Source organism: Mytilus galloprovincialis, chromosome 2 (assembly GCF_965363235.1).
Source record: "Mytilus galloprovincialis chromosome 2, xbMytGall1.hap1.1, whole genome shotgun sequence".
NCBI lineage: Eukaryota > Metazoa > Mollusca > Bivalvia > Mytilida > Mytilidae > Mytilus > Mytilus galloprovincialis.
Window position 1 is genome coordinate 44,554,196 of NC_134839.1, and position 27,399 is coordinate 44,581,594.

At 32.4% G+C, this 27,399-nt stretch overlaps 1 protein-coding gene across 5 annotated transcripts; it reads right to left on the reverse strand.

Annotated features, from left to right (window-relative positions):
• Positions 1-3,231: 3,231 nt before the first annotated feature.
• Positions 3,232-26,004, reverse strand: LOC143063652 (3-oxo-5-alpha-steroid 4-dehydrogenase 1-like). 5 transcript variants are annotated; one of them, XM_076235909.1, is made up of 5 exons: positions 25,503-26,004; positions 16,377-16,540; positions 6,327-6,428; positions 5,193-5,343; positions 3,232-3,687 (listed from the first exon to the last, which is right to left on the reverse strand). In XM_076235909.1, exons 1-5 carry the CDS (start codon positions 25,775-25,777, stop codon positions 3,621-3,623), a joined length of 759 nt encoding a protein of 252 aa, XP_076092024.1. In that variant the 5' UTR covers positions 25,778-26,004; the 3' UTR covers positions 3,232-3,620. The 5 variants fall into 5 exon arrangements, with proteins under 5 accessions (XP_076092024.1, XP_076092025.1, XP_076092026.1 ...); XM_076235910.1 differs by having other exon boundaries at positions 25,683-26,002; XM_076235911.1 differs by having other exon boundaries at positions 25,806-26,000.
• Between the last annotated feature and the right edge of the window lie 1,395 nt (positions 26,005-27,399).

A 27,399-nucleotide genomic window follows, 5' to 3' on the forward strand; every position in this document is an offset into this window, starting at 1 on the left:
GATTTAATGTTTAACCCCGCGTCCCAAAGTTCTTTATGAGTCATTCCGAAGACTGGAGCATGAAGTACAATGGTTGTTGTTGGTTCATATCGGTCGTGTTTTTTTTTTCGTAAATTATTTTATTATAAATTAGGCCGTTAGTTTTCTCGTTTTAATTGTTCCCCAATTTTATTGGGGCGGAATTTCGTAACCGACTGTTTGGTATGGCGTTTTCTCGTTGTTGAAGTCCGTACGGTTTATTATATTTACTACAACATCAGCGTAACTCAATAAAGAATATGTGTCTTGGTGGTCGACCCTCGGCACCTTTAGGGTAGGCGGGGAATTTTTATATATCTTGTACAGCTCTAATTGATGCGGATAGGTTTCTTCATTCGGTTGATGTGGTTTGTTTTGTGATCTCTCTTTTAGTTGAAATTTTTCTTAATGGCCGCCATCTAACTGTTAGAGTGTACTATCCATTCCTTCTGGCGGTTGTACACAATTCCCACTACAGCTAGTACCGATGTAACACAATCAGGTAGAGATAGAGTAGGTACTTTGCATAATTCATGTAAAGTAATTTCACCATATTTCGAGGCATCATATTAAACACGTCTGTCCAGTAGAAAATTTACTCACTGACCAAAGTAGTTTTAACTAATTGTATTCGTTTGGGCAACTGATACCAAGGGTTCACGAAAGAGAATGGATGTGATCATCACTGCATAATGTGCTACATGTATATAACATATATAGATATATACATAGAGAGAGATATATATCAAATGAATATTGATACGATGAAGGTTTGGTACCGCTAAACGAATTTAAAAAGTTACTATTCTTTTTTTGGGGTAAATATTTTAAAACTGACGTCGCCGTTTCGTAACTATTAAGTGAGTATAATTATATGTGTATATATATATTGTTATTGTTTTCTGTTTAGTATTAAATTTATATTTAGATCCATTTTGTTACATCTTGTGATCGCAAATGGCAGTCAGCAGGGTTAAAGATATATATATATATATATATATATATATATATAAAAGAAAATGCACACAACTCAATCAACGCCTACAATAACTCAAAGTTCATCCCAATGGATTATACGTCCTTCAACATTGAACATTGCTCGTACCGTATGACCAGCATTAAAGAGTCCAATATGGATAATGTTTCAATTCAAACGAGGAAAAACAACGACCTAATTTATGTACAAAATAATGATAGAAAAACAAATATGTTACACAGCAACAAACGACAAGCACTGAATTACAGGCTCCTGACTAATTATAGGCGCATACAGTATGTGGTGGGGTTAACTTATATGAAGGCGCCAACCCTCCACATAGGTGGATCCGGGGGGAGGGGGGGGGGCCTGTTTGAAAAATTTGGTTGATTATAAAGGGAATCACTGAAGCATAACTGGAGCGCCCCCCCCTTTTTAGGTCAGTTAGTGGGCCCCCTTTTGAAAAGTTCTAGGATCCGCCACTGCGAGTCCCTCTAACCTAGGACAGTGTTGTAAAATCTCGTTGTGCTTGATAAGTGCTATTTTATGACTTCATATTATATTGTTGTTTGATGATACTGCAACTGTTCCTACTGATTACAAAATTAGATATGTAAATATTATTTGTTCATGTTTTTTTCATATTTTGTAAGTTGCACTGATTAGTTACCAGTAAGTAACTGCTACCCACTATAAAAAAAATTAATTAACTGCTATCGAAACAATTCCCGATTGCCCCACATATAAACTTCCCAATTGTCCCACACACATATTCCCGATTGTCCCACACACATATTCCCGATTGTCCCACAAAATTACTTTGTTACCTGTAATTCAAAAAAGTAGGACAATCGGGAAGATACCGATTATACACTGGTTTGTTGTTATATATTATATTAATATAACAGTTACATGGTTATATAATTTTCATCCATTTGTATATAATTCTATTCTACTATTCTAATAATAGTGCAGTGCAAGAGCATGGTGGACACTCTTCTGTAAAAAATTAAGGCGATATCAATACATCGGAATGACCTCACGGTCATCTCGATGTGAAAATGAAATCAGCGCAAATGAAAGAATGATTTTTTTTAAATCGGCGCAATGTCATACGCCCCTTTGTTTCAACGCTTGCCAATCGTACCGCGATTTTGCGGGCATCTTTTAGTAAGCCTTGCTATTTGTAATTGCATTTTCATAAAACAACAAACATTTTGTCTGTATAAAGTCATTTTCATTTGTGTTCTTGTTGCGTCTTATTGGTTGTTTGACTGTTGAACAACACAACCAAACATACGACATGAAAATAACTAAGACGCTCTCTGCATATTAAAAATCATTGCAAAAACTCTTTGAGAAGCCGTATACGCGTGTCGGTGGTCTTTTGTCTGAACCTGCTGCAAGGCAAATTTCAGTCCCTTTTTTTATACTTTCTTGGTCCAGTGGCAGTTCAAGTTTCATTGACCTTTTTTCATCTGAGATGGCATCTATTACAGAACCTACCTATTGTATTTATTTTTAAATAGTTCTCGTTCTGAAAATGCATCATGCATGTAGTATTTGCCACTGGACATAAAGCAAACTTATATTATTGTAAGTACTTTATAATTATATTTTTATTATTTTGATTATTCTCAGAGGGATTAGTTTTAACTTATGAGATTATCTTCTTGAAATAAAAGTTATTTATTTAAGATATTGTTCAATTATTCCGTGTCGGACTATTGGGGTGTCGGCCCAATGGGGTGTCGAACTAAGTAATGGGGCGTCGGACTATCACATCAAGGTGTCGGACAAGTGGGTCGTCGGACTAATGAGGCGTCGGAATAACGGGGCTGCCCCACTTATCTTAATCTCTATGAGACCGAGTTAAAGAGAGGCGAACGATACAAAAGGGACATTCAAACTCGTAAGTCGAAACTGCATGATAAACGGCTGACAACGCAATGACTAAAACAGAAAAAGACCAACTTGAAACAACAACACACAAACTGACATTATATAGAAAACTAAAGAATGAGCCATATAAACCCACCAAGCAGATACTTAACACATAACATATATTTAGCTTGTCAAGTTTCCGATTCAAGGATTGAGAAGCATTTATTTTCAATGACCGTTTCTGTACATGCCTTATCATCTCTATTGACGGAACCCCTCTATTTTGGCGAATAAAATGTACATTTTGTTACAAGTAGAACACGAATCAATGCGTGTAAATATAACTGCTGTAGGACTTTTTTAAATATTTTTTTAATCAAAAAGTTTTATTTACGAAATCCATGAAATTTGATGAGGAATCTGGAAAAAAAATCTTTAAAATTATTTAAGTGTTTTTGTAAAATCCTTAGTCAAAATAAGGGATTTTATAAAATCACTTATCAGTTCAGTGATTATACAAAATCCCTAAAATATCAGTAATTTTACACAATCCCTGATTTACAAAAAATCACTGTAACATATATAATACTTCTCTAGGGGAAAATTCACAACTTATTAAAACAAACTGTTACAAGACAAAAATGACCCTGCACACATGCACGCTGTCATTAAGAAGTTGCTTTTTTTTATTATAATAAAGGTGTTCATCAAGTACACTTTGCACACTGATTTTTCAAACGTATCAAAATAAAAATGGAATGATCGCTGTTCTGCAAAGTGGATATCCCTCAAATTTCTTTTTATACCATCTGAAAAAAAATTATTGTTGAGAATAAAATAGGTCATATTGTGAAAGTCAAGAGCTAGAATTCTTTTTTGATATCAAATACAGATCTTAATCAATTTCATTTCAATAGCAGTTAAAAACAAGTAATAGCTTTTCGAAAAAAGCTAGCCGTCTCTTAGCTGATGAAAGTGGAAAGTGTTCTCGCTTTGTCACATTCAGAATAGCCTTGCATGTCAATCGACAAATTTCACCACACACGTTATGAAGCAGTATATCGTTTAATGATTATGTTGTGTGTCAAATAAGGTCCGTATCGTACTTATCCTTAAAATCATGGTTGTAAATGCTTTACATATTTGTTAAACAATTTACCCTCTCATCATGAAATATTATAAACATTTTCAAGTTTTCTTATGTTTTTCTTGTTTAAAATGTACGTAACAGTGAGCGACTGGATTAAATGTGAAACAAACGTGTGTGTTTACAAAATTTCAGGAGATTCGAATATTTATAGATTAAAGTAACCTGTGTACCTATATGCATGATTGGTGACCAGGCAAAATCTAATTGCTAAAACAGAGAGTACAAATCCGATACTCTACGGGATACTAGGTTTGGATTGTTCCAACCAATCATCGAACTTTAATTATTAACGTCTCAGTAATATCTCCCAATCAGGTAGTGAGAAGCATTCAGCCCGCAGACTGTCCATCGTTCAATTCTTAATAACGTCTCCGCGGAGACGTAAATCATTGATGTACTTGCAGTGAGGGGGGTCACAGCGACGATAAATCAAAGAACTGAAGTACTGAACATCGGATGACAGCAAGTTCTTAATTGTGGATGGTCAAAAGCACTTGTCACAGAAAAAAATCAGGTTAATATCCAAAGATATATTTATTTCTCAAGTTTGAGATAAGCAGTTATTACAGTACCACAACCTATGACAAACGAGATGACTTTAATTTCCCTTAGCAGCGATATATATACACTTCACCTGCATATGGGATATACATCCGATGTTATAGCATTATACAGCTGTAAGTTGTTATTAAGACTTTATTAAACGTCTACAGTGTATAAGCAGAAAGATAATGAGCAATGGTTATGCCAAAGAACTTCTCGTCCTTTAAAATAAAAAAAAAAGTTATCGGAAGAAACCAAGACCTTGTTGATGAATATTCAGTATCAACTTTAGCCACAAATTATACATGATGGTCTTAACGTATAAATTCTAAGTACTGACGTTGTTTATCATCTTATTTAAGTCTCAGGTTTTCACTTGTCTTTGTATATTTTCCACCTTACCTTTTTAATCCAGTTTAGGTAATATCCTGTTGCATGGCTTGGTATTTATACATCCCACTATTGTGTTATAGTTTTTTGTGTATTATATCCAAAGAAGAAGACGAAAAAGGAAATGATATTAAGTAAATTTGCATTTTAGACTACAAAATTGGCTTTACGGTAATTCCTTCCCTTAGAATGAAGATAGTTTTAGTGGTTACTGGTTAATATTTTGTTTACCTATGATGATGAACAGCTCTAGGCCCGAGATTACAGGAGGTTGATATAGCAAATGCTAAAGCTGGTAATGAGTTACAAGCGATGGCAAATCCCCACCATTCTAATATCTCTCCGAAAAAATTAGCACCAGAAATGTAGTCAAACATTCCTCCTGAAAAAAAAAGAATATAAAATTCAATCTGCTCGTGCATTTTATTTATGAGTATCGTCGCACAAACCACAGGCACCTGTGAGTGTCTCAGAAAAGAAATCCTATATTTATAGATAATCGTTTATCATCTCAATGTGATTGATTTTTCTCAAGCAATCGAGTTGAGATGACCAATGATAATCTGTTTATCGCTATTTTACCTATGACGACGTGTCAATTTCATGTCAATTTCATTAGCAACGCCACATGCCTCCTTAGTTTCTAGCGATAATTTTCCATCTCAAGCGAGTAGCATGATATGAAAAATTATCACAAAAAAAGATCAAAGGAAAACTGCACAAAATAGCGATAAACCTTAATATTAGGTATATTAGGAGGGGGGGGGGGGGTCTGAGACAAGTGCCCGTGGCACAAACCTTTAGACAAATTATTGTATGTATATAACAAATAGTAGAAAAGTTTATACAACGATACTGACGAAAGGCAAAAAAAGATAAACAATATGTAATGAAATCGTATAAACGGATATTTTGGCTAACAATTGGCATTCATCAGTATCACTCCAAATAAAAGTATAAGTTCTTAGTCTTCCAAAGATCTCTATCAGTCAAACAGTTAATCCTATTATTTTCACTATACTTTTTAAATTTTCATTTACAATATTTTTAATCAGCATTTTGTATAACATATTACCTACCTTACAAAACTCAATGGATGTATATAATATAAAAACAAAAGATACATGATCCGTGACACAAAATAGCCAAAAACACACAAAAAGAAAAGGATATGTTTGTAATTATACATTTTCTTTGGAATTGAGATAAACATCAATGTCAAATCTATTAAATTTGAAAAAGATTCTATTATATTTAACGTTTTTTTGGTATTCGACATCCGGTCCTTCCGACGATAAATCGGATAACCCTAGATAACACTATATTATTTTTATTTTTTTTATTTAGAACAGTTTTTTGTTGTACCTTTTGGTATTTTGTATCCAGTTTCTCCAGGTCTTCTGAGATTTCTCAAAATATGATCAGAATGAATGTTTATTCCAAGTCCTGATATAAACAATACTAAACCTGAAATAAAAAATATTATTAAAATTAAAAACCAATTGTTCATATTGAAAATGGATCTATTTTGATATGAAAACATTAAAATTCAGTAGAAAATGTCAGTTCCTATGGCTTAATGGTGTAAAAATATGAATTTCAAGCAAAGGTCAAAATCTAGAACGTAAAATTAACCTATGACCTTGAACTCAATTTCAAGGTCATAAACCAAGGAACCTAAATCAAAAGACCCTAGGTTTGTATTATGTATGGTTCATGAGCAATATCACTTTACGCTAAACCCTAAATATAAGAGGGGCATAAACTCCCATTTATTGTCTGCGCACCCTTCCAATCTAAATTTATAAGTAACGACATGTCCCAACTAACAATTTAGTATAGATAATTTGTCGAAAACTTAAAAAGTTAATGAAAATAAGTGAAAATAAGCCGAAATCAAAATTTAGAATTTGACCTTGACCTTTGACCTTGACCTAATTTTCATTTTTTTGGACCAAGAATCTTAAATCCAAAGACCCTAGGTCTCTATCACTTATAGTTTACCAGTTAGAAATGCATATCACTTATATCATATATAAAAGGGGGGATAACTCTCATATGGAGTCTCCGGATAGCTTCGGTCAAAATGAAACAGAACATCCTTAGGATGTAACGAGCAATTTGGTAAAATAAATTTGTCGTAATCTTTTAGGTTGCGAAGGAGTAGTGGCCACAAGAAAAACAGTGTTCGGGGAGATAACTCTTACAAGGTAAAGTTTTTTGTTACACGGTGTCAGTTTCAGAAGCGTATTAACTGTTCGATATCATATACCATATATCTTAGCGACATCTTACGAAACAAAAAAACAGCGAAGGAAAAAAAAGTTGGCGGAAGAAAAAAAAAAAAAAAAATAATAATAATTAAAAACCAATTGTTCAAAGAACAATTGAAGGTCTTTCAACCAATAAGGATCTATTTTGATATGAAAATATTAAGATTCAGTTGAAAATGTCAGTTCCTATGGCTTTATGATATAAAAATATGAATTTCAGTCAAAGGTCAAAATCTAGAACGTCCAATTAACCTATGACCTTGACCTCAATTTCAAGGTCATACACCAAGGATCCCAAATCAAAAGACCCTAGGTCTGTATTATGTATGGTTCATGAGTCATATCACTTTACACAAAATTCTAAATATAAGAGGGGCAAACACTCCCATTTATTGTCTACGCACCCTTCCAATCTAAATTTATAAGTTACGACATGTCGCAACTAACAATTTAGTAAAGATAATTTGTCGAAAACTTATAAAGTTAATGAAAATAAGTGAAAATAAGCCAAAATCAAAATTTAGAATTTGACCTTGACCTTTGACCTTGACCTAATTTTCATTTTTTTGGACCAAGGATCTTAAATCTAAAGACCCTAGGTCTCTATCACTTATGGTTTACCAGTTAGATATGCATATCACTTATATCATATAAAAAGGGGGGATAACTCTCATATGGAGTCTCCGTATAGCTTCGGTCAAAATAAAACAGAACATCCTGAGGACTTAACGAGCAATTTGGAAAAATAAATTTGTCGGTTTTTTATACGGTTGCAAAGCCTTAGAGGACACAAGAAAAACAGTGTTCGGGGGGATAACTCTTACAAGGTAAAGTTTTTTGTTACGCGGTGTCAGTTTCAGAAGCGTATTAACTGTTCGATATCATATACCATATATCTAAGCGACATCTTGTGAAACAAAAAAACAGCGAAGGAAAAAAAAGTTGGCGGAAGAAAAAAAAAAAAAAAAATAATAATAATAATAATAATAATAATCAGAACGAATTCAATAGGTCTTTCAACAGAAAGGTTGAAAGACCTAATAATCAGAACAAACCCTATAGGTCTTTCAACTGAAAGGTTGAAAGACCTAATAAAAACTCGAGATGATATTTGATACACGACATTTGTTAATTGTCGTATCCTGTGTTTTATTTGAGAGTGTGTTGTCTATTTGTGTCGCAGATTTGAGTAAAACTATAGTGCATAATGTAGCAAGATAAATAAACAGACGAAGATTGATGATTTTCAATAATTACATTACACTAAAAATTGCCCGCGAAATCGCGGCAAGTGTTGAAACAACGAGTTTTTAAATTTCGCGGGCAGAATGTCGATCTATGCGTATTTATATAAGACACGGGTCGATAGCGGTTTCCGAATTTGGTTATTTTTCTAAATATTGGCGTTTTTTGGCGGAATAAAGATTGTTTCAAAGAAAAAATTAAGGAAGTACGAAGCACTGCATTCATACATCATATAACACGATTTTGTGCCACGATATCTCAGTAGCATGAGTTCGAATCCCGGCCAGGGAAAACTGACAAATAGTTGCTTCGGCAAACTTACATATCTAACATTGTTTGGCTCTTATTTAGACGAATTACTAGTATTGTAGGTGTTTTCAGCCTTGTATCACCATCACTGGTGATCCGATGGATAAAATATGCCGTAGAGTTGTCAATGGTTCAAACATTCTTATAATATAATTATTGCTATGACTGTAATCTACATTAACTTGTAAGATCCTCTACGATAGATAATTCTGCAGGTCTGTTATTTTCCATCTTCAAGCATTATATATCAGGTACTGTGTTTCGACGCTAGATTAATACTGACGAGGAAAGGTAACACCCGGATATCGAAAGCTTGATTTTTGTCTAGCCTAGGTGGTCGAGTGATATAGCGCGCCGGGAATAGTGCACTTGATAATTTGGTGCCACGATATCTCAGTAGCATTCGAATCCCGGCCAGGGAAGAACAAAAAATTGCGGAAAGATCTAACATTGTTGGGCTGTTATTTAGACGAATTATATATACAAAATGTATTTTCAGCCTTGGATCACCATCACTGGGGTTCCGATGGATAAAATCTGTCGTAGAGTTGTCACTGGTTCAGACGTACTTATAATATAATGATTTCTGTGACTGCATCTTACATTAATTTGAAGGATCCTATATAATACTAGTAGATAATTTAGCTGATCTGTAGTAATTCCATCTGTCAGTCATTTCAAAAGAAAGTACAAATTTGGAATCTGAACTTTTCAAAAAAAAGTGTTAAGATAAATGCAAATTAATTTAAAAAAACCAATAGAATATTGCTTTGTTAATATTATTTCAAAACATCCGAGAATTTTTTTTGTAAAATGGTGTGCCAGCTGGTGTTCAATTTTGTCCATCCTGTTACTTTTTTAACTGATAGCAAAAGTGATAAGAGAAAAGAAAATATCCAATGAAAAGTGTGGCTCACACTTGCGGAGCAGTGTTCATTTGAAATCACATTTACATTTATCATTTATGTAGATTACCCCCCAAAAAATCTGCAGATAGTCTGTACGTTCAGAAAAATCATCACATTTCTTATTTTTCAAACGCTATTAAAAAAAAATTGTGGAGACAGTGGCAGCGAAAATTTACTATTATGTCCCTTTTCAATATCTTTATTTGCAAAACATACAAAACCAATTTTGGTTGTGGCAAATACATTGACAAACAAACATAATGAAACATAATGAAAACTCGACAATATTATAAGAAATATGATAAAAACAGTTACTGTTCTCCTTTCCTCAGTTCTAATGACTCTTTAATAAAAGAAACAACTGCTTTTACATCATTTGGTGTTGATGGATTAAGTATTATCACGAGTTTATCAGTAAAATTAAGTGTATTAAAATTTACATATTTTTGTATATAATATTTTAGAAAGATTTCTCTTATATTTTTATTTATTTTACAGTTGAAGAAAAAATGAAATTCATCGTCTAAGATATTACATATTTTACATTTTCTTTCATTTCGTGGTATTTTGGTATATCGTCCAGTTTCTATGAAGAGACAATGTTCGCTTATTCTAAATTTGGTTAACATTTTTCTTGTCTCTTTACTTGGGTGTGATAGGTAGTATTGCATTTGGTTATTTATATTAGATTTAAGAAATTTATATAGATATATTTTATTATTTTCATTTAAGTTATTTATTTTATCATCAATAAGAGTTTGATAATAGTTGATATAACTTTTTTTTAATTGGGGTTTTAACATTTTAGTCTGTTTTAAAGTTTTAGTTTCCTCAATAAGTTTAATGTCAATATTTATATCTTGTGACACATTTTTTGCAAAAGTATACCAAGAGTATATTTCAATGATACTGACTAGAAACTTAGTCAATAGATTAGTTATGTTGATTGTCAAAATTATTTTAAACATTTTTTGGGGTAACAGCAATGAACAATGGCAGTAACAGGGAGGACAAGGTGGTAACAGTAGAGACAAAACATAATTTAGGTCACAAAAATCAATAACAAAAAACTCGATTTTGAATTTCCTAAGGATACAAACAAGAGATATAAGTATTTAAACATTATACACGACCCATTTATACGTGTATCATCCCTGTCCGGGTCAAAAACAAACAAAACAAAACAAAAACATATGAAAAATTTGTATTGCTGTTTTTTCGCTAAGTATGAAGTAAAATTTGGTTGCCGCAAGTCGTAAAATTCAGTATACAAAAGATGACATGCCTTTCTGTGAACTACCGCTTTTAAGATCAAGTTCAGCATGTTGGTTGTTATTTTTTTCATATTCTCTTCCTGAATATGTCGTTAAGTGTCCACTGGAGGCTAACCAATCACCAGAAAAGGTTGAAGATCGATGTAGGCATAAAAAGTAAAACTAATTTCATATGTTTAAACATATGAGGACATGTTAACGAACAATATACCACATTTTAACACTGAAGGCTTGTCATTCTGGGATTTTTGGATCAACTCCATAAGTTCACGATCGAAGAGCTTCTGATTTTGTTTGGATTCGGAATGATAGTCAATATTCTGGAAGTTGTAGCAGCTTTTGTCTTTCAATTATTTTTGCAAATAAAAGCACGGAGGCGTCCCAAAAAAAAAACAGGGGGGGGGGGGGGGGGGTGGGTGTCATAATAAAACTGAATTATACACACAGATTTGCCGCTGGTGTGGGTATTTATATTTGGAATGGCAAATAATGGCAAAAACATCAGTGACCTGCAACTTTAAGAAGGCAATATATCAATGGGTAGAAATTCTTATATCAATTAATGGGTCATACGTACATGATGTGCACCTACTGTAGACGAACAATTGTGTTCTTATCTTTTTATTTCCTAGTATCATCTCATTTAAGTAAGATAGTGGCAGCTGTGAAGGAGAAGGGATTTTCACATTATTAATTTATGAATAGGGATTTATGAATAGGGCAGGGGAGTTCAAACCACAACCAGAGGTATAATATACCCACATTTACATGTTGTGCACCCCCTTTTTTTGGAATAAAAGACGTTCTTTTGTGTCATAAGTGTTGCTGTCATCTCACAAGGTCTGTATCTCTATTTGCCTGTAACGAGAAAGTATCATGTCTCCAAAAAGCAGTACAAAAGTTGGCAATATATAATGATAGTTTTACAACCTAAACAAAACAAAATAATAGATTAAGGAAACAAATGAACCAAATTACGTTCAGGTACCCAATAAAACATTTAAGTACAAACCGCAAAGGGTTAATCATTCAAAGAGTATCGAAAAGAAACCATGTGTATTCTATATGACACGCTTGAATAATAGCTGTACAGTAATATCGGCAACTAAATTCTAAATAATAGTTGTACAATTAATAATTTTGTCCATCCTGTTACCAGGCATGGTAGCACTTGACTTGTTCTAGAAATACCTCAATACAAATGTACACTTTATGAATTAATATACCGTACGGTAATAATATCTATAACAATTTATTTGCAATAATGTAAGAGGAATTTTGAGTTTTCCTACAAAGTATGTCTATCCTGTTACCATTTTTGTCCCTCCTGTTACCATTGTCTTTGTAACAGGAAGGACAGTAACAGGATGGAAAAATTAGTACATAACCCAAATTAGTTTTAAAAAAATAGTCGCTCCCTTATAAATGATGTAGTGTTTTTATACTTCCGGCCCATGCACAGGCACTTGTTTCTATCCATAGGAAGGTCGACTATCCATTTAATGGATAGTCGACCTTACGGTAACAAACGTTTCATTAGTCTTATGCAATTAAAAATTATCTATCAACTGGTAACATTAAAGACATTATAAAAAGGTACGCATACATCAGTACTTACCGATCTTTTGATTCTGATGACCAAAATCTTTCCACACAAAAAATTTCACCATGTCTTTACGTCCTGTATCGACGCCTACGACGTCATCATAAAAAACCGCCGTTATTAACTAGTTTTATTCCGTAAACAAATAAATAGTAACAGGAAGGACAAATATTCATGAACAGACATTCCAGAGACTGTGGAATAAAAGTTTTCATGATTTGAAACATGGAAAGTTATTTATTTTCAATTATGATGTTACTTAAAGAAAAGTTATCATTATGTTTACCTTTAAAAGCAGTTTTATCTACAGATAATTTGAATGAACATGTTAATTATCAAAAATGAACACATGGAAATTGGCGAATTTTCATACTTCAAAGAATAAAAAAAAAATACGAAACTTTTTTCACATTAATATTTGCATGTACTATCTTGTACAATGTGTAAACTCTTATGTTAAATTGAAAAATTATGTCAAACTTAAAAAATAAACAGACAATAGACAATAACCAAAATATGTACATTTTTTTTAAATGACTGCTGTATGCCTTCTATATCATGTAGTTTATTACGACGCTAGATTACAACTGACGAGGAAAGGTAACACCCGACCACCGAAATCTTTATTATTATAGAGCCTTTATATATAGGTAGTCGAGTGGTCTAGCTCGTCGGGCATGGTGCAAGGCGATTTGGTGCCACGATATCTCAGTAGTATGAGTTCGAAACCCCGCGAGGGAAGAACAAAAAAATTGCGAAAGCAAATTTACAGATCTAACATTGTTAGGCTGATGATTAGACGAGTTATATTTAAGGAATGACTGTAATATTTTTTCTGTCTATGAAGAAATAACATAAAAAATGTGGTGCACACTGAATAACGCGCGTAATTATAATTTATAATTTGATTCTTAAGGTAGATGGGGTGTCTAAATTATAATCCATAGAATCTTTAAATAATTTGCCAAAATGTAGTTCATATCCTGCTTGTTTAAAAACATTAATAAAAAGAATGGGTCACCGGACTTATTTTCACGCTACAGGTTGTTCAAAATTGTCAAGATTTTGTATAGATTATGCATGGAAAACCCATTTTTCCGCCATAAAACGCAAACCACACCATAGAATTTTGAGATAAAATATGAGAAGATAGCTTCAATATTATGCTTTCAGATAAGAAAAAGAAAACATGGGGTCACCGGACTCGTTTTCTTGCTACATGTAAAAATGGGTAAATTCCTAACACATTCTATTGTAAAAGTAACACTATCTGGATTATCTGCCCTTGCATTTGAGTTGCTTCCCCTTATTTGACAAAGTTGGAAAAAAATGAATCAAACAAAAGGATTCTTATTTTTGTAAAATACAATCATAAATATGATCAAACATGGCATTTTCTATATTATAATGAAAATTCTTACACATGAATTACCTACTACTATAAAAATTTGCACATTTCATCAAAGATCTAGACCTTGTTTTCTAGTATTTCAAAATCCAAGATGGAGGAAGACACCCTATCTACCTTAATTCCATTTAAACCGGAGTAAACCACGAAAAAACGGTGATGATGTCACGGTCACATGAATAAATTATGTCTATGGGCTGATAAACTAAACTACTCCAGCCAAGCAGAAGACGCGTTACATCCAAAATTTAATTATATATATATAACATCAAAATTGCGAAGGCAAATTTACAGATCTAACATTGTTGGGTTGATGTTTAGACGAGTTGTATATATAATATATATATATATATAGATTGATGTTTAGAACAGTTGTATATATTATATAAATGTATATATACAAGTCTAAATTGAAAACAACATTCAAACCTATGATTGCGTTAGATAAAAAACCTCAATTTTTATACGTGTGCATGCAACAAATTTTGTTGTAGAAGGGTCTAAATACAGCACAAACAACATTTTCCAAAAGACCAAAAGAGTGAAATAATATATTTTAACAAAACGCATTTGACTAGCAGATCGATGCTCGTAAACCCTGCTGACCGCCATTGACGATTGCCAAATAAATTGATTACAAGGTGTAACAAAATAGACCTCTATATATGCAATAACCCTCTTTCTATCAAGCATCGAATTGCCAAGGGGAAAGGTTGTAGATAGGGGAGGGGTATTTGACAAAACAAGTTTATCCCCAGCACATAATGCAGGTGCCTGTGCCAAGTTTGAATTCAAGTCCTTGGACAAAAAAATGGACCTGGTAGGAGCTTAGGTTAAGCAAAGCAAGGAGTTCACATGTATCCACTAAGCCATTTAACTGCGCCCTTTAAACAGGACTGCATTGGATGATTTATTTTATAATACAAAAGAAATGTCGTGAAAACTTTTACCTACCAATGTCCATGAAAGAAGAATGTAATCATCTCAGGTCTTTTTTTAAATTTTGTGTTCAAACATAATTTTTAATCTGCTGATTATAGTGTCTAGCTTTTTCCTCGGCATTAAGACTCTGTCACATTTTTAATTATACAATTTGAACAACTCGTCTGTAATTATCTTTTCTTTCTCCTCGTGCATTTTCCCAAAAACATGATTCGACTCAAATTCTCATATTTGATTTATAATACTATACTAAAACTTATATCCAAATTTAAAAATAAGCAATAAACAATGCATATTTTGTATTTACATTGTATCATAGATCAAATTTATTCGTTCAGTGTATTCACTTGTGTTAATGTGTCCGTTAATTGAGTAAGGCCATTTCAATTGATATTTTATAGTGTGTCTTTCTATGTTGTGATGTTACACTATTGTTTCAGGTAAGAGTGAACGTGGGTACCTATTAAAACGCATTAACGTTTAGAACCGCTGCATTTGTTTGTACCGGTCCTAAAATAGGTGTTCAGTGGTTGTCGTTTGTTGATGTGGTTCATGAATGTTCCTCGTTTCTCTCGAGTCGTTTTAATACGACCGCAATTATTTTTGGTTCGTATAATGCTATAATGTCGTCGTCTTCGTCGTCTGCTTCGTCGTCTGCTTCGTCGTCCGAAGACAGATTTGGTTTCCGACCAATAACTTTAGTTTAAGTGAATAGATCTCTATATCGGAAATTTTTTAAGAAGGTTCAATACCACAAAAGGAAGGTTGGGATTGATTTTGGCATGGGATGATGATTGAAATTGAACTACAAGGTTCAATACTACAAAGGAAAGACTGGGATTGAGTTTGATGGTAACTGCTCCAAGGGGTGTGCAAAAAGTTTGGGGGGTTCAAATTTTTAAGGGGTTCTAAAAAAAAATCAAAATTTTTCAAATGTCGAATTTTTGAAAAGTTTCAAGGAGAAATCTTCAATTGCACAGTATTGCGCATTAGGTATGTAAGATTGACCACATTTATTTTTGTCAGAAATCTATAGTATGTAAAACAATTTATCACAACCCAAATTCAGAAAGTATCAAGCTTACAAATTGTGTCCAAATTTGCTGTTCGGTTTAGCCAAGGCTCCGTATTGAAGACTGTACTTTGACCTATATTATAATGGTTTACTTTTACAAATTATAACTTGGATAGATAGTTTCTCTTTGGCACTCATACCACATCTTCTTATATATATTTGCGGTTTTACTAGACTAATAGTGCTTTATTTTATTTTATTTTGCATGTGTGATATGTTTGTGTGTAAATGCGTATCTGCTGCATGACATTGCATTTACTTTACCCGTCTGTGTTTTATATCTGTTGTATGTGCTCGAATAATTATGGATGGAAACTCCAACCAAAACCCCCAAAACCCCATTCATGTTACAAAATAATAAACATCAGTATAACGTACCTATGATAAACTGCGGACAAGTGATCCATTCTTCTTTAAACTCAGCACTGTATAGTAAGTAACCACATTGCAGATAGCCATTAAACAAACAAAACATAAATGCTAAAACTACCATGTAAAGTGGAAGTGGTTTTCCTTTCAAATAAAACGGATATATTAAAATTCTGAAAATAAAGGGATAACGTAAGTAAAATGAATTTCCATTATAATTGTACAAGATAATCACTGTCCTAAGCTGACTTTACCTAGTAAGATGGAAATACAAGGTTAATCCAGCTGAGCTATATAGTGAAGGCTTATATATATTCAAAGATCTAATTACGGTATTGAATTGGTAAGCTTTTAAGTGTTTTTTACATTCCAGGATCGATAAACAGCATCTACGTAAAATAAGAATCTGCTATCCCGTTTGGAATACTTATAGGTTAGACAATACTTGGTCATGTTTTATGAAGATTTAAGCCCAAGGCGAAGCCGAGGGCTAAAAACGTCATAAAACATGATCAAGTATTGTCTGACCAATTTAGAACATATTCACACTTTCGAGTAACCTTACAAAATTTGTCTTTCCCATTGTAATATTCAAACCTAAATAAGAGTTCACTTTTTATAATTACTGTCAGTAATCAATCACCTTTGTGGTATTTAAATACCTATTGCCTGACCAGTATAAAAAATTGTCAACACAATTTGTCCATTTAAATTGTGCAATAGGTATTGTGAGAGCTCATCAACAGGTGGTCATTTTACTACCCAGTAAAAAATCTTCACTATTCCTAAAAGGTAAAATTTAAATGACCGATAGCTAGCTTGCTTTCCTCATGTATCATGACCAATGTCCTGAATAGACTATTCTATTTAGATATGGGACATTTTAAGCCATTTCTTTTTGTGTCTCTAAACAGTCAAGATGGAAATTTGAATCAGTGAATTTAGTTTATAAAAAAAGTGGATATATATATGTTTGCTTCATGGTTTTTTTAATGTGGGATGTATTTTAAGTTTCTGATTCCTGATATGGAATTAAATGTTTGTGAAATGGATTTTTTTGGATAGCCCATCTAATTGTGAATAATTCTACAAGATGAATTATGTGTGGCTTGGTGTTTTCTAATGGGATATATTTTCATGTTATATTACGATTCCTGAAATGGAATAGTAGTGATGCTAAGTTTCATTTAATATTCAGGATCTACTTCAATTGGAATTACTGTTAAAAATTTATTTTCAATATATCAAAAAAGTACAAATGGCTTAGTGAATAGAAATTTCAGTGCTTTATTATGAAAGTGGGATTTACCAGCAATGATTCATTTGTGATTGTAAGCAAAATAAATAAATTTACAATAAATATCTTTATAAGAAAAAACAAATACTGAATTAAATGTAAAATGTCCCATACCAAAATAGAATAGTCCATTCAGGACATTGGACATGAGGAAAGCAAGCTAGCTATCATTCATTTAAATTAGCTCTGTCAAAAACAAACCAGGTAAATCTACAGGTAGTTAAATGACCACCTGTTGATAATAGCTCTCACAATACCTATTGTACAGTTTAAATGGACAAATTGTATTGACAATTTTTTAAACTGGTCAGGCAATAGGTAATTCACTACTGCAAAGGTTATTGGATAGGCACTGTAACTAAATATAAAACATAGGTAATGATCATTTCAATGAATGAAATGAAATAGCACAGACATAGTTGGTGAAGAATAAATTGTGTTTCTTCTGCTTCAGGTAAATTTTAATACTCATACATCTTTACATTTTTTTATTTCAAAAAGCAACACAATGTTATATAAACCCCTTTTTGGAATTTGATTTTTTTTATAGATATAAAACTCTCTGTATAAATATTTGAATTCAGACCATTAAACATTAAATGCTTACTTTTTATTGATAAATTTAAATGTATTGCGTTTCTCCGACAACAACCCTTTGCTTTATATATCAGCAGTCTGGCATTGTGTTTTTTTGAAGGAATGAAAAATGATTCCCTCAAATGTAAGGTATATAAATTAAAGAAATATCATTTTATTTATCCTTACCATATTTTTTTTGTGTATTCTATTATGTGTAGCATTAGAAAATGCATGAAATTTTGCAAAATTCAAAATGTTTTTATTTTAATCTTTTCTCATTCATCTGTATTCAGTAGGCTATTTTCCCAAGGAAAATGCCTTAGGGGATTGTACACTTCGTTAGTGCAGCTATTAAGAGTTCACTTTCATAATTAATTAACTGACAATGAAAAGTCATTGAAGTATAGCATTTCATAGTGCATGGAAAACCATGTACTATGAAAATTAGAGGGCTAAAAACTGACTTTTCATTGGACGAGAAGGGGTGAGTATGTTATGATATATATATATATATATATATATATATATATATATATATATTTATTTGTAGAGTAGAGTATATTTGTAGAGTTATATATATATATATATATCTATATAAACAAGTCTAAATTGAAAACAACGTTCAAACCTATGATTGCGTAAGTTAAAAACCGCAATTTGTATTATACGTGTGCATGTAACAAATTTCGTTGTAGATGGGTCTCAATACAGCACAAACAACATTTTACATATAAGATGTTATTATACGAAGATGTTGTTATTTAATCGTATTGACAATTAAATATTTAGCCCTAGTCAGTGTCAATAGTTTTAACAATACAATAATTGTTTTTTTTGCGAGAACATCCCTGAGGGGCTCACGCTTATATTTTGGCGATTTTTGGAAGTGTCTATGGGCCACTCGATATCCCTTGGAATCAAGATTTTCGCACCGTCTCTAAATTTTTCGATCATGTCTACAGGTAGTATATTTTTGATACGGCCCCTCTATAAACGGCTATAAGAAATAAAGAATCTGTAATTTGCTATGAGAGGGGGGGGGGGGGCAATACCTTTTTGTGTTAACCTGTTATGGCCCTTTTCAATGTGCTGTTAACTGTTATCTTGAATCAATTAAAGCTGTTAACTGTTTTCAACCCACTTTGTTAACTGTTATCAGCCTTTTTGCATTTTTGGTTAACTGTTTTTGCCAAAATCGAGGTGTTGTTAACCTGTTTACGGACCCCCTATTGACCCCCCCCCCCCTCTGTTATCTGTACTAATGTGAATATTCATTAAATATCAAGTATAATGATAACGCAATTATATGATTCATACTTTGCGCCGGTCCCCCTACTCGTTGTATGTTATGGCAAGCCGTTCTCGTCAAAACTATGTTTAAACTATTTTTCGAAAAATTTACACACTGAGAATTACAACAAAGCACACTGAGATTTAAAAACTTCAAAACGCACACTGAGAATTGAAAATTACACACTGAGAATTGAAAATTACACACTGAGAATTAAAAATTACACACTGAGATTTCATAAAGACGCACTGAGATTACAAAAACGAAAAAGACACACTGAGAATTGAAAATTACACACTTAGAATTGAAAATTACACACTGAGAATTGAAAATTACACACTGAGAATTGAAAATTACACACTGAGATTTCAAAAAGACACACTGAGAATAAATAAACTGAAAATACAAACTGAGAATTTGAAATTACACATTGAGAATTTAAAATTACACACTGAGAATTTAAAATTACACACTGAGATTTGTGCGCACTTTTTATGCGCACATATCTAATTAGCATACTTAATCTGAATCTATTACAAGCTTAAAACAACAAGGGGACAGAACTCGTTAGTCTTTCGATTTGGTTCCAAATTATTAATAAAAAAAACTTTAGAAATACAAGAACTAGAAAAATACCCACTTACTCTTATTTCAAAATATATCCAAATGGTGAAAAACTTTATGAAAATTATAAGAAAACATTGGAACAATCTGCAAGAAAATGCAGTGAAATTTCAAGTTACTCTGACAAGTGTCTATTATAGCATATAAACGTAACAAACATATAAAAGATTAACTAGCGAAATCAGGGAAACAGTTGGAAGACTTTTGAAAAGGGAAACATGTTTATAATTACTGGTAGTAATGATCTGAATTATAGGCAACAAACTTATGAATATGAGCGATGTTAAGTCTTGAAATTTATTACGAATGTTGGTTGAAGAAATCGCATTTCATTATAATGACAAGAGTCCTTGAGATCAAGATATTAATCTGTTGAATTATTCATCTCATGAATATTCATTAGTAATTAGCATATTAATCTCAGTGTGTATTTTTGAAATCTCAGTGTGTAATTAACAATTCTCAGTGTGTGTTTTTTATTTTTTTAAATTTCAGTGTGTATTTTCGATTTCTCAGTGTGTTATTTTAGGTTTTTAAATCTCAGTGTGTATTTTTTTCGAAAAAAGGGTTTAAACATAGTTTTGACGAGAACGGCATGCCATAGTATGTGCAGTATTTATTACAACGTCTTGGTGATCATTGGGGCAGTTAACCTGGGAATAGCTTATTAATATATAATGACCCAGAATAAACTGATTATTTCTGAACGTTTATCATTTGATGTTTTGTATTTCAATCATAGCATGAACAAAACTAAGAAAACGATATTTCAGTTTAAAATATTTCTCTATGGTCGGAACACAGAAGTCAGAAAGCAGAAAGATAAAAGAATTGAATATTTAGTATTTTTGTTTATCTAATTTCATTCATAGATACCCCTAGACTAAGAGAATATGCATTGTTTAGTTTAAACTGAGACTGAATGTATTCTTAAAAGAATATAACTAATTGTAATATATACGCATATAACATTTTCTAAAACAACCATTACATTTTTGAAAATTACATGTAACTTATTAGCACCATGCAATGATCAGGGATGCGTACCAAAAGTTAGCCAAACATATAAATTTTAAACGGTCCTGAATGAAAAAAATACTTGTGCGTTCTCAATTCACAAGGATTTTAAATCACCAAGGAGGTTATATAACCTCCTTGATCACACAAAAAAACCTGTAATGATAATTTATAGTAATCATAACAAAATGTAATTACTTTCCTAATGTTAACTATTTTATACTGTTTTTAATAGTATGGATTTATGAGTCTCTGCTTATATTTTTTATATGGTGGAATGTTAGACGTTAAAAAGAGGTTTATTTGATAATTTAATTTTGGATGTAACGCGTCTTCTGATTGGCTGACGTTATTTTGTTATCAGCCCATAGATAATTTAGTCATGTGGCCGTGACGTCATCAACTTTTTTTCATGGTTTACTACGGTTTAAAATGGAATTTAGAATTAAAATTATAAAAAATGACTGGAATATTTTTTCTGTCTATTCGAAATAACATTAAAAAAATGTGGTGCACACTGTTAAAAAACCCGCTAGGCGCGTTATTCAGTGTGCACCAAATTTTTTATGTTATTTCTTCATAGACAGAAAAAATATTACAGTCATTCCTTAAATAAAATGTCCAAGCGTAAACACTTGACGTTTGTGTTTATAGATATGATATTCTAAATTTTTGGAAAAAGTATACTAACAGGAACGTATGCTTATTATAAAATTGTAATTCTATTTTTGTTTGTTTGATTTTTTTTAAAGTCCAACCTAATAGTATCTTAATATTTGTACTATGATACGGTTTTAAAAAATATATTCATAGTATTGCCCAGCTATCCTATGTACACGTCTTGATTCATCACATTATACACCACCCTGTTCACACGCACGAAATCGGTTTGTTTTCACAAAAATGACGGATAAATGTCAATGAATCCAGAGTCAGAACACTTGAATTAGGTAGTTTAACTATTAGATTAATATAAGTGATGAGGCAAATGTGTATTCTTATCCTGTGCTTCAGCTCTATTTACTATTTCGTGCGCTAAAATACTGTGTGCATGCAATGATAATAGTTTCACTCGTGAATGCGCATATGTTCGCTTTTCTTATTAAAAATTCAGGACACGGCAGTAAGTGCTTGACATGTGACTTTATTAAAGCACGGTCATCATTAATTTCCCTATTCTGACTTCTAGCTGTTTCTCCATTTTTTTCTTTTTTGAGTCACTGTCCTATCATAAACTTTGACATTTTCGAAATATTTAGGATTTTCTAGCCAAGGAATAGATTGACTAACTTATTTTGTAATTTATTTGGCCATTTTAACTTTTTGCATTCAAGCGTCACTGGAGATTTTTTGTAGACTTAACTCGCGTCTGACGTATATCATTTTAATTCTGGTATCTTTTTTTATATATAAATATCTTTTCATTTAAATTGGTTCTTTTGAGAGTATATTCAGGTATTTATAAAATTTCTGAAAATAAGATATTTTTCAAAACCTGTTTTTCTGTAGAATACCTATGAGACGAGGATATACACTTTTAGCTGACTTTTGAATGTACACACACTTGCCTGTCTTTATTAAATGTGTTTTTACATCAATTGCAATTCAAATTCAGCAACGATCTTTTGGTGACCCGGTAGTCAGCGGTCTAAGGTTCGCGTATTGCTTTTCTTTCTTAAAGAAAACAACTTGTTTATATATTGTGACTTAGATGGAGAGTTGACTCATTGACCTCATGTCATCATCTTGTAGTTGACAAATATATTGATGTATAAAAAAATATATAGCGTCTTACTGAAGCTAGATGTTCACGATTCCAACAACGGAATCTAGGATCGTTGTGTTTCAACTTAAGAAAATTCGTATATATGGTATTAGGAGACAAATAAAATGAGATTTCAAACCATTTAGATATCCTCATTTCTAGTTTGAGAACAAGGAGAATAGCACTTAAATTTAGGTTGAAGTATATAAATTGGATTTAAAACATTAAACTGGTACTTTTAAAAGACGATGAACCTGCATCACCTGGTAGCAGAAGATATGTGTAAAAAAAACTTATAACTTGTACAAAAACCCTGTACAAATTATAATAAACTTACATCTTGTACACAACATATATATCCGGAACATAAATATATCTCAACTTAGGATAGCAGTTCCTTATTTTTTATGGAGATGTTGTTTACCGAGCGCGGAAATGTAGAAACGATCCGGGTAAACTCATCGATTCTTTAAATAAACCTATTATAAAACGTTCCAAATTCAACACAAGATTAGATCTTTGAATATGGCTTTATTAAGCTAAATATTATTTTTATATACATATTTACATGTTAGGCTCTACAATCCGTCGATACTTGTATCTTGGCATTGCACAAGATCATGTTTTTTTCGGACTGTTAATGGCGTCTTTACATTAAACCCATTGGATTTCAGATGTGTACTGATTGATATACATAAATTTAGTCGATTTGGCGTTCACACGGTCCGATTCCAGTCAAAACGTCGAATGGAAATAGCGTACGTTTCGATTTCAGATTGTATGGAAAATCGTATCGTGTGAATGTACCTTTAGATTTTAGTGTCTTCTTTGTTGTAGGGATGTATAAATAACCTGCAACGTCCAGTTTGTGTTTTTTGTTAGATGGTTTGTCTGCTCTGTATCGATTTGATGAGTTACGTTCTTTCAACAGATTTTATCGTTTGTTCTTATTGTGCACTCCATGTGCACTTTCACAAGTATGGGGAAAGGTTTGGCGGCAAGCAAAAGATTTTAACCCAGCCCCATTGTGTATGTGACAGTCCCAAGTCAATTGTCTTTAATTGTGTAAAATTTGTCATTTACGGGCCCTTTAAAGCTGGCTATGCTGTATGGGTTTTGCTCATTGTTAAATTATTGAAGGTCGTATGGTGACCTATATTTGTTAACATCTATGTCATTCTGTCTTTGGTGGAGAGTTATATTTTAAATTATACCACATCTTCTTAAATATAAATAAGCATTAGATTTTTAGCTGCCATTTTGTTCCTATCGTCCGTATGTATATATATAATTCGTCACAAATTTAGCCCAACAATGTTGGATCTTTAAATTTGCTTTTGCAAATTTTTGTTTTTCCCTTACCGGGATTTGAACCCTTGCTTCTGTGACAACGTGGAAACACCGCCTGCACCGTGTCAAGCGTACAGACACTTGCTCCCATATATACCTTAATATAACACATATAGGATTTTTTTTTCTGAGACAAGTGCCTGTGGTCAAGCGCTTTAGACCACTCGACCACTTTGGTTACATAAAATATAGCCTTTTCTGGTCGATGTTTTACATTTGCTCGTCGTCTTTATAGTGTTCAGGTGTAACACAGAACATGATGTAAAGCAGCGAGAAGATGGTGTGCCTTTCAGATCAGCATATATATCTATAATACTAAAATTACGAGGTCCAATTTGTCAGCCGTCATCACGTAAAAACGACGAATCAAAGAATTCAACTTTATATATAACTAATATAGTACAAAGGTGTAGATTAAAAATTACACCACTCCAGGCCCTTTTGTTTTCCACGTAATTAATTTTGCCAATAATTGAGAAGTTCCGGGTCGAGTCCGATACCGATACCAATAGTATATTCACCTGTTACCGATTACCTTATCTGTACGTTCCGCATCTGACAGGCGCACCACCAAACGGTGTATTCAGGATTAATATGCTATATGCACGGGTCATAATCACAGGGTTGACACTACTAAATTGTCAAATTGTTACCTTAGTATTGTAGTATTTTAATCAGTAAGACTTTCTAAGATAACAATACGAATACTAAAAATCTGTGACTAAAAATAAGGCGTATAGGTACAGTTTTCAATTTGTTAGCGGGCATGACGTAAAACAGCGAATCAAAGAATTCAACTTTATTTATAACTAATATAGGACAATGCTGTTGATTAAAAAATACTCCATTCCATGACCTTTTGTTTTCCAAATAATTAATATTACCAATAATTGATAAGTTCCAGTTCGACGGGTTCAAACACAAAGATTTGAAATCAGAGAAAACTGTGTATCTTATAATCGGCATGACTTTATCAGATGACAATACTAATACTAAAATAAGGCTTGCGCATGGTTATATACTTTTATTAGTTCAGTCACAGACCCGCGATATCACGGGTGTGTTCTAGTAGATATAAAATGTGAGAAGAAATTCAGTTATTTTTTTCGACACAGTTTTGTATTATTAAATCAAGACTGTTCACACTTGATGCGGCAAGACTCAGTAAAGAACAAAATATTGTGGGACTTTACATAAAAATATTCACCTTACCTATGTACGTAGTGTATGATATATAAAGTCAACAAAGCTCTATTACAAGTGTATAATATTCTATGACACTCTGTAAAGCATAAAAGCAAAACAGGCACTGCTAAAGCTGGAAGCTCTTGGATAAACCATCCTAATTTGCCGTTCATTACGTAAAAACTTTTCTCAGCATATCGTCCGTACTTTGCCTCTGTAAATAGCAAGGATGCGAACAGAAACGCGCTCCATGCTATAAGTCCTTTAGCTAAACCATGGAAAAGTTCCTCTGATGCAACCATTGTCTCCAGATATATAGTTATACAATACCTGAATATTTCATTTTGATAAAAATAACACTCTTCATATTTCAAGCAACCAAATCGATAAATCCAAAGTTGAATGAGGCCACGTTAAGGTACTCGGTGATGTACTTGTATCAGTATTGTATGTTTCACAAAATCAAATATAAAGACTTATATATATCACACGCGTCACAACTTATTCTATCCACCGTAAATAAAATGAAATAAAATAATAAATGATAAATCCACGTGGGTGTCAATTGTATATTTGCTGATTAATTTTATCAATCCATATCAAATTATCAATATAAATATTATTGGAGTTAGTTGTGTACACGAATTCGGGACTATGTTTTATTCTGAGAAGTATTAACAGCACGAAGACAATGCATAGAAAATTATCAAATCCACTACTACATAACCTTGAAAGACAAATTAAAACAATGCAATGCAATAAGTATAAGTGGTAACAGGTTTGTGTATATTTCAAAGTTAACATTATACAAATATAAAATCCTATAACTTGGTATGGCTGAAATAAACTGAGCTATACTTTTCATTTTAAGAAAGAGATTTTTTAATCACAAGCAATATCATCATTTTGGCTTTCTTTGACTTTTCCAAGTTTCCCGATTGGGTCCTTTCTGGACGTTGTCTGACGCCATATGAACATCTGTTAACTTCCTGTTGTTAATCTATGCTGTGCTATCAATGTGGACTTTGATATTGTATAGTATTACCAGGGTAATTCTGGATAAATGAATTGTGGTATTAAATAACATTCATTATAATATATCATTAGCAATAATTTAGATCTTGAATTGTATTGTTTAATTAATAATGCATACTAAAGGGATGTTGCTAAACGGCGGAAACGGAAACGGAACGGAATACGGAACGGAAACGGAAAACGGAAACAGAAAGAATTAAAATTGTTCTTTTTGGTTATTTTATCTTCATAGGCATGTTTTATATAGTATAACACATGTTCACAAGAAGGAAAAACATGAATAAATTCAAAATAAAAGATTTTAAAGACAAACAGACACACAATAGTACACGAAACACAACATCATATAAACTCAAGGCTGAGCAAAACGAACCCCACCAAATACTGGTCAGGTGGTTAACTTAGTTGCTCCGGTAGGGTAAACAGATCCAGCTCCACATGATACACCCGCTTTAAAACATAGACATGAATTCATATTCATTCACACTAAAGGAATGTTGAAATTTGAAAGTTATCTTTATTTGTATTGGTAGTTTTTAAAGATTTTGGAGCTATGTTAAGACAACTGAAAACTAATTCTTCTCTGTACTTTTTATGACGGAAATGATACTTTATTTTACACTACGCATCTGATCGTTTGGATGTTTATATGCTAATCTTTTCTCGCCCCTACTTAAGTTATGTCTTTCCATTTTGAATATAACGGTTTATTTAGTGGTACATATTTAGTTGATACAATTATAGTGAATTGTTATTTCAATGTTTTTGCTCTGTCATGGTCGTTTTCTGTAGGTAGACCTGCTGTGTCTTTAGTTGTGGTATACTTTTTTATATCGTACATAGCTCTTCCAAGCTAGCGAGTTCTCGTCACTTGGCGTCCGTCGTCCGT

Coding starts and splice junctions, on each gene's coding strand:
- LOC143063652 (XM_076235909.1), bottom strand. CDS start 25,777: ATGGTTGCATCAGAGGAACTTTTCCATGGTTTAGCTAAAGGACTTATA. Junction 5,344..6,326: donor TGGATACAAAATACCAAAAG/GTACAACAAAAA, acceptor TTTTTTTTTCAG/GAGGAATGTTTGACTACATT. Junction 3,688..5,192: donor AGAGCTGTTCATCATCATAG/GTAAACAAAATA, acceptor ATTTTTTTTCAG/ATGGTATAAAAAGAAATTTG.